This window comes from Wolffia australiana, chromosome 8 (assembly GCF_029677425.1).
Source record: "Wolffia australiana isolate 7733 chromosome 8, ASM2967742v1".
In the NCBI taxonomy this organism is placed as follows: Eukaryota; Viridiplantae; Streptophyta; class Magnoliopsida; order Alismatales; family Araceae; genus Wolffia; species Wolffia australiana.
Window position 1 is genome coordinate 7,117,501 of NC_135842.1, and position 8,199 is coordinate 7,125,699.

At 44.3% G+C, this 8,199-nt stretch overlaps 1 protein-coding gene across 1 annotated transcript in view; it reads right to left on the minus strand.

The window, feature by feature from the left end:
* Positions 1-3,641, minus strand: part of BCE2 (2-oxoacid dehydrogenases acyltransferase family protein) — a 3,796-nt gene extending 155 nt beyond the window's left edge. The window contains exons 1-8 of the mRNA XM_078579674.1: positions 3,137-3,641; positions 2,828-2,977; positions 2,342-2,467; positions 1,782-2,146; positions 1,461-1,708; positions 770-858; positions 134-361; positions 1-58 (exon numbers count right to left, since the gene is read on the minus strand). The exon at positions 1-58 is cut by the window's left edge and continues 155 nt beyond it. Of these exons, the coding sequence (XP_078435800.1) occupies positions 1-58; positions 134-361; positions 770-858; positions 1,461-1,708; positions 1,782-2,146; positions 2,342-2,467; positions 2,828-2,977; positions 3,137-3,346 (1,474 nt within the window). The 5' untranslated portion in view covers positions 3,347-3,641. The remainder of the gene's footprint in view (positions 59-133; positions 362-769; positions 859-1,460; positions 1,709-1,781; positions 2,147-2,341; positions 2,468-2,827; positions 2,978-3,136) is intronic.
* Positions 3,642-8,199: the final 4,558 nt, after the last annotated feature.

The window sequence follows — 8,199 nt, forward strand, 5'->3', positions numbered from 1 at the left end:
TGCAGAATCTGGCGACCGCTGCACCGTCAATCACGCGATGGTCGGCCCCGATCACGACCTGTTAAAAATCGTACCCTCGAATTAATTCACCTTAGTAAACATGATGATATTAGATTAATTAAACTGTTCTTACGTTCGCAGTGGCAGCGGAGGAGACGGACCCGTCGGACCCGAAGCGGGGGAGATTTCGGATCCGACCGAGAGCGATGATGGCAACCTCGGGTGAGTTTATTAGCGGGCAGCCGAAGGACCCACCAATGGATCCGATATTGCTCAGAGTCAACGTTCCGCCGGCGATGTCGTCGGCGTGCAGCTTGTTCGTCGCGGCCAATTTTTGCAGTCTCATCAGTTCTCTCGTTATCTGCCAAACATGAGACAGAGAATGATATCAACTATAAATTTGCCAAGTTTGCAAAGATAGAGATAGCGTTTGTTCTTGTATTTATCTACTGGATGAAGTGAAATGGATAATCTTTAAAAAAAATGGGATGTGATGTGGATATAGTTACATATATGCAGAAAGAGATGCTATTGCATGTTCTGGTTTTTCTTAATGAAAATATCAAATTGGTTTCTTCCATCAATTGGGCTCATAGGCATCTCAACTCTTCTTAAACTATCATTTCTGAAGAGAGAAAGAAAGAGAGAGAGGGAGAGAGAGAGAGGTATTTCCTGTCTGGAGTTTCCACGTCAAAAGGTCTAACTGATTTATCGAGGATTAGTTTGAGAGGGAGAGAGAGAGAGAGAGAGAGAGAGAGAGAGAGAGTACCTCCAGAATTGAGAGAGACTGAACCTTTTTTATGTTGGGCACCGCCAAACCATGAGGGGTAGCCACTGCTACCCCGATGTTAATCGACCCTGAAATCACTCCCATAGATTGAGATGAATTAAAGATCCAAACATAAGATAAGTATGCCGTGTGGCGGAGTGATCAGCAAGTTTTTAATTATCAGCAATAGGTTGGCGGACTATGATGAGTTCATCATCCTCATCCATGTGTGACTTGGAGGAATGATGATCGTCATTGACTGATGGGTGATGAAGATGATGAAATGATATATCCCAGGGATGATGTTGATTAGGATGGATTTTGGAAACTAAAATACGATGATGGTGATAGAGAAGTAAGATAAAGCATTGAATCATGTCATCATCGTCGTTGCCATCTTCCTTTGGTTGATGATGATTTGTCACCATCATCGTCATTAGTCCAAGCCCAAAATGGATGATGAAAATGATGATGAGATTTTAGGGATGATGATGATGGGTTTCGGAAAAAAACAGAAGATAACAACAGGTCATCTGCTTATGCATGACGACGATGATGACCATGATGGATCTTGGAAAGCAAATATCAATCATGATAATGAATCATCATCACTGTCCATCGTCATTGTCGATCAAGAACCCTAGTCACGGAAAATACATGCAAGACAAACAGTAGAAATGTGAGTAATCACCTTTAAGGATGATTTCATTTGATTCCTCAAGGAACGAGCTGTTTAATAGAGGGTGCTTCCCCAGAGCTAAGGAGAGGGACTTGATTAGAAATGGAAGATAAGTGTGCTTTATTTCTGGATCATTGTTCTCATCTCTGAATGTTTCTTTCAGTTTGACCAAGGCATCAAAGTTGATTTCTTCAAGATAGTGGAAGTGTGGAATTTTCACAGCGTTCGTCATGGACTTAACCATGGCACGCTGAAATCCCCTGAAAATCAACCAATCTTAATCAAGAATAAAATTAACCAAATGATTAAAAAGCAAGAAAAATCGTCCCTTACGTGAGATGGACGACCTTGTCACCGAAATCCATCCTATCATCGTTTTTCCCACGATTAATTATTTCTTCTTTGGATGATTCTGGCAAAGCACCTCTGCCAATTGCAAAGTTGATAACATCCTCTTTTAGAATTCTTCCATTTTTACCAGTTCCCTTGATGTCATTAATATCTAACCCATAATGTTTTGCCAGATGCCGGACTGCTGGAGTTGAATTGACACCTCTGTATGATTCTTTGTTGAGAAGTGAAGCATTCGTCAGTTCACCCTCATGACTGTTTAAATCGTCAAATGCATCAAGACTCTCCAATGTTTTATCATCTGCCTCGTTTTCTTCAACCAGAATCTTCAATAAAGTTTCTCCGACCTAAAGTTAAGAAAAAATGGTCATCTAGAGTCCTTAACATCACCGGCTAAATTATTATATCATCATCATCATCATCATCACAATTATTACTCTAGAAAAAACTTTTCTCTCTCTTACTTATGATTATAAGAGAAAATGGTGATAAATTGCATTCAAGGCACTCGAAAATCAGTTGTCATAGGTCTCAGTGACAACCTTCACTGTATCTCCGGGAGAAAATAATATCTGTTGTATTTTCCCCTTATAACGGCTGGTAATTTCCATTGTTGCTTTGTCACTCTGTATTTCACAAAGGCTCTGGAATTCATCCACATCTTCTCCCTGAAAATTTAAAATTCATGCTATTAGATCATCCCGAGACTGATTTCATAGGCATAAACTTACGAAAACTTAATTTTTATGCAGCAATCAGAGAAACATGAAGTATCTTTATGATACTGCCTAATGTCATTCTCAACATTTTTTCTTTTGTTACTGAAGAGCTGCAGAAATGATAAATTAAGAAGGGATAAATTTTCAAATCTATGGCAGAAAAACCCTTAAACAAAATAATCCATCTCCAACAGATGCATATTAAAAACTGAAGGCAATCTGAATCAAAAAGTGGAATTGAATTTATAAGGACGGATCAAAACCAAGCATCGTAAACACAACTTGTTCAAATAAATAGGCTTATCTCACCTCATGAACGAACCATTTGAGTATCTCGCATTCTGCAATGCCCTCCCCAGTTTGGGCTAACGGCACTTCAACCACAGCCCCAGCAGGCGGATCAACCCACCCATGGGCAGAGAAATGCCGTGATGTTTTAAATGAATGTAAGATATCAAACTGTAAAAAATTTGGAAAAAAATTATTAGCCCCGTGTTAATTAAGATCATAGATCCCGGACAACGAAGTTTGGATGAGATCACAGAGAGAATCTGTGTACGTCATATGATTGTGATGTTACATAGGATAAAGTTAAACCAAATTGAGGGATTGACATACCATGCAACTTCGGAATATCCGAGAACGTTCCCCTCCTCGATCAGTAACGACCAATCCCTCAACAAATGGAAAATTCGAGGTATTTAATGAATTTAAACTTCGGCCCAGATGCGAATTCCTGTGAAGATGCGAGCTTTCACTCGATCGGTTCCTCACAAACGCGCGCTTCACCGTTGCAACATCCCGGCGGAAAATGTGCTGCCATTTCATCGTCGCCACGAAATCGCGCTATTCAACAAGATCTCGATGCTTTAGGGCCGAAATCAGATTGAAAAACAGTAGAATGGAATCAAAATAAAGAACAACAGAGAGTTTTGCATGCGGTTTTGGGCGATTGCTCTTGACAGTTGCGTCCCCTCAGCAAGAGATTGATCTGAGCAGGAGAGAACAGATTTGAACAAACAAGTTGAGCGGACGCCCCCTATAAAAACATTATCTACCATCAAGCTGCTATAAGTTCAGAATTTTGCATATATCTTTGTGCTTCTGCCCTGTGATTTCCGAATGTGGAACGTATGAAGGCAATTACTGTTGTTAAAAGGTCTGGAAGAAGGTTTATGTCAGCTGGAAAGGTCTTATAGATAATAAATATTCGAGAGACGGGACGGACCAGTCGGCTGCATCCCTCGACTGACGTGGCTCCATTCGAGTTTATCGCACACGTGTTCTCTCTGCCTCCCCTCTCTCTTCTCTCTCCTCTCTTCTTTCTCGACTCTCCTCTCTCCTCTCTCGACTCTCCTCTCTCTCCTCTCCCTCCTCTCTATCTCTCCTCTTTCTCCTCTCTCTCTCTCCTCTCTATCTCTCCTCTTTATCCTCTCTATCTCCCCTCTCTCTCCTCTCTCTTTATCTCTCCTCTCTATCTCTCTATCTCTCCTCTTTCTCCTCTCCATCTCTCCTCTCTATCTCTCCTTTTTCTCCTCTCTATCTCTCCTCTTTCTCCTCTCTATCTCTCATCTCTATCTATCTCTCCTTTTTCTCCTCTCTATCTCTCCTCTCTCACCTCTCTCTCCCTCTCTCCTCTCTATCTCTCTTCTCTCTCCTCTCTCTCCTCTCTTTCTCTCTATCTCTCCTCTTTCTCCTCTCTATCTCTCCTCTGTATCCTCTCTATATCTCCTGTCCTCTCTCTCTATCTCTCCTCTTTCTCCTCTCTATCTCTATATCTCTCCTCTTTCTTCTCTCTATCTCTCCTCTCTCTCCTCTCTCTCTACTAGGCATCGGGGATCGAATCAGATCGTTTGAATCTTGATCGAAAGATTCGAACGATCATATGCCAATTCGAACAAATTTTTTCAAATCTTTCGTTCGAACGGACCCTTTGTTCGTATTCGATCGAAAGTTTCGAACGATCGATTTGGTTCATTTGTGTTTGATCGGTCATTTGTTCGAACAAGTTAGAACAAGTTAGAACAAGTTAGAACAAATGGCCAACAGCTGCCATTGGGCCCCAACGGCGCTACCTGCCTGCGACTTTCTCTTTGACAGCTGCTGGCGGTCGCTGACGGACGTTGGCATCCGCTGGCGTCCGCTGGCGCTGCTGGGGGTCATTGCCCGACGGTTTCTGGTGCCGCTGGATCTGCTGGTGTCCCCTGGCGTGGCTGGCAGTCATTGCCCGGCGGTTGCTGGTGCGGCTGACGGTCATTAGCCGGCCGCCACTAGGCGTCGCTGGCGCCACTCGCCGGCCGTCGGTGGTAGTCGATGGCGTCCGCTGGTTGGCCGTCGCTGGCATCTGCTGGCTGCTGCTGGCGTCCGCTGGCCGCCACTAGTGGTCGCTAGCGACCACTGGCGTTAGCCGGTATCCAGCGGCTTTCACTGGCTAATCCAGTATTGCAGGAGCTGAACTGAACACCGAATCCAGATTCAAACATTTGATTTGATTCGATTCGAACAACGTGTTCGAATCGGATCGAATTCTAACATTCGATCCAAAGATCCACCTTGTTCGAATAATTTGATCCGAACCAGATATGCAGATTGTGTTCGGATCAGATCTGAAATGGACAGATCGGTATTCAGATTTAATCTTCAAATGCCTGATCCGATCGAACATTCGAATGATCTGTCCAAATCCCCAATCCCTACTCTCTATATCACCTCTTTCTCCTCTCTATCTATCCTCTCTCTCATCTCTCTATCTTTCCTCTTTCTCCTTTCTATCTATCCTCTCTATCTCCTTCCTCTCTCTCCTCTCTCTCTCTCTCTCTCTATCTCTCCTCTTTCTCTTCTCTATCTATCGTCTTTCTAACTCCTCTTTCTGCTCTCTCTCCTCTCTCTCTATCTCCCTTCTCTCTCATCTATCTCTCTACTCTCTCCCCTCTCTATCTATCCTCTCTCTCTACTCTCTCCCCTCTCTATCTCTCCTCTCTCTCTACTCTCTCTCCTCTCTCTATCTCTCCTCTTTCTCCTCTCTCTCTATCTCCCCTTCCTCTCCTCTCTATCTCTCATCTTTCTCCTCTTTCTCCTCTCTCTTCTTTCTCTCTATCTCCTCTCCCTCTCCTCTCTATCTCTCATCTTTCTCCTTTTTCTCCTCTCTCTCCTTTCTCTTTATCTCCCCTCCCTCTCCTCTCTATCTCTCCTCTTTCTCCTCTCTATCTCTCCTCACTCTATCTCTCCTCTTTTTCCTCTCTATCTATCCTCTTTCTCTCCTCTCTCCATCCTCTCTCTCTTTCTCCCCTCTGTATCCTTGCTATCTCTCATCTTTCTCCTCTCTAGCTCTCCTCTTTTTCCTCTCTATCTATCCTCTTTCTCTCCTCTCTCCATCCTCTCTCTCTTTCTCCCCTCTTTATCCTTGCTATCTCTCCTCTTTCTGTTCTCTAGCTCTCCTCTTTTTCCTCTCTATCTATCCTCTTTCTCTCCTTTCTCTCTTTCTCCCCTCTCTATCCTTGCTATCTCTCCTCTTTCTCCTCTCTAGCTCTCCTCTTTTTCCTCTCTATCTATCCTCTTTCTCTCCTCTCTCCCTCCTCTCTCTCTTTCTCCCCTCTCTATCCTTGCTATCTCTCCTCTTTCTCCTCTCTATCTCTCCTCTTTCTCTCCTCTCTCCCTCCTCTCTCTCTTTCTCCCCTCTCTATCCTTACTATCTCTCCTCTTTCTCCTCTCTATCTCTCCTCTTTCTCCTCTTATCTATCCTCTTTCTCCTCTCTCTCCTCTCTATCTCCCCTCTTTCTCCTCTCTATCTCTCCTCTTTCTCTTCTCTCACAGAGGTCTGTTCGTGGGACCGAACGGGCGATTGTGCGATTGCGAGGTGCGGTGCAAAATTCGCACATCGCACCGCACAATATTTTTGCACAAAGCACTGCACACTGCACACCGCACACAGTTCTGTGTGGTGCAGTTGTGTGCGATTGTGCAAAAATTTTGGAAGCCCCCTCTCTCTTGTCTGAAGGTAGTCTCTGCCACCTAGGGCGCGACAATTCAGATAATGGGTACGAAACTGGGCGCTGGTATCCGTTGCGAAATATATTTTGTTCGACATCTGCCATATCATAATCGATATCCAATATTCGTCATCGGATATCGATGTCAGAATACGAAAAAAAATTTCGAACATTATCCGTTAAGGGTTCGTTATCCATCTTCGTTCAGAAAAATTATAGTTTCCTATGTTTCGTTATTCAATATCGAGTGCGGATATCGGTTAATGGGAAAGATATTCGTAATGAGCCGACAATGTTTTTATGGTTTGTTGGCCCAATACGTGCGTCCATAGTTCGATTTGGACTTAGAGACTCGGACTAGGGCTGCGATTTTGCTTGGGAAGCTGGAGGTGGCTCTGGAGCTGGAAGTGGCTAAGGATTTTGCTTGCGATTTTGCTTGTCATCGGATATTGGGCATTTCAGAGGCAAACATTTAATTGTTCTTATTTTCAAGGATTTTGCATCTGGTTTGTAAAACCCCTCTTTGCAAATAGCTGCCGTGATGGGGGACCATCAGGATGACGCCGGGACGGAACAAGTTCAACCACACCCGACTGCTCGCGTCAACGCTCGCCACCCTGCATTCAAGTACCCTGTTGGGTTTTGGTGGCCTTGAGATGGATGAGCAACACAAAACAATGCGCAGCGGAAAACGTAATTGCGAATCGAACGGCATCGACAAAACCATTAAAACGACGTACCTTTGCACGAATCTCATTCGCGATTTCTTCGATCCCGGAGTGAGACGAGTCTAGCTGCTCAAGTGTGCAGCCTCTAGACATATCCACGCGGTCCTCGGCACGTCGGATCTCCTCCTTCTCGTTGACGAGCCCCGTTCTTTCTCCGTCGGCGTCGTTACGTCGTCCCGATCACATCAGGGATGGAGAGGGGGTGTGGGGAGAGTGGAGAAGAAGGGGAAAGGCCCCTGAACAATTCTGGCCTGGGTGAATTTCGTTCAAGGCCTTCCCATATTTATACTAAGTGGGTATTTTTCATAAAAACCCCCAAAACTTAAGTATATCTTCCAACGTCCAAACGACCATTTGCGTGTGACCCTCTAGGCCCATGTATCAGTTTAGTTAACGACTCCAGCGGCCCAATATCCATTATTGGCCTTCCAAATTAATTAACTATATCATCATATAGATTAATTAATGTCGGATCGATTTAACCCAATCGATAGGTTGAGACTCCGACACGTGGGGTGCCAAGCTACACCTCGTGTCCTAGAAGATACAAAGGAATGTGTATCGACTCACTCATGGAACCTGTTCGTCATCGGTTACCGTGTATGTATAATCCCTCATCCACTTGACGCTCCTTGGACGACTTAGGGTATGGTCAATTGTCAAACCCTAATCGATCATCCGAGTTAGTACTGATGCATTCGGAAATCGTCGGAGAACTCTTCTCCGATATTTCAATGCCTTGGTTAAGGACTTCATCGCATCATCTTCCTTGAGCTGTCACCTCTTATACCGAGGGTGGACGATCCCATCTTGACCACTCAATCGCCTTCGTGTACTTCTTGATGCACCCGAACTAAGACCGTTTATAATCCCATGATTAGAGACTCATTGGCGATAGCCAAAGTACAACCGTCCATCCACAAGACGTCTTTGGTGTCTCAGGTCTAAGGACCACTTACACAAC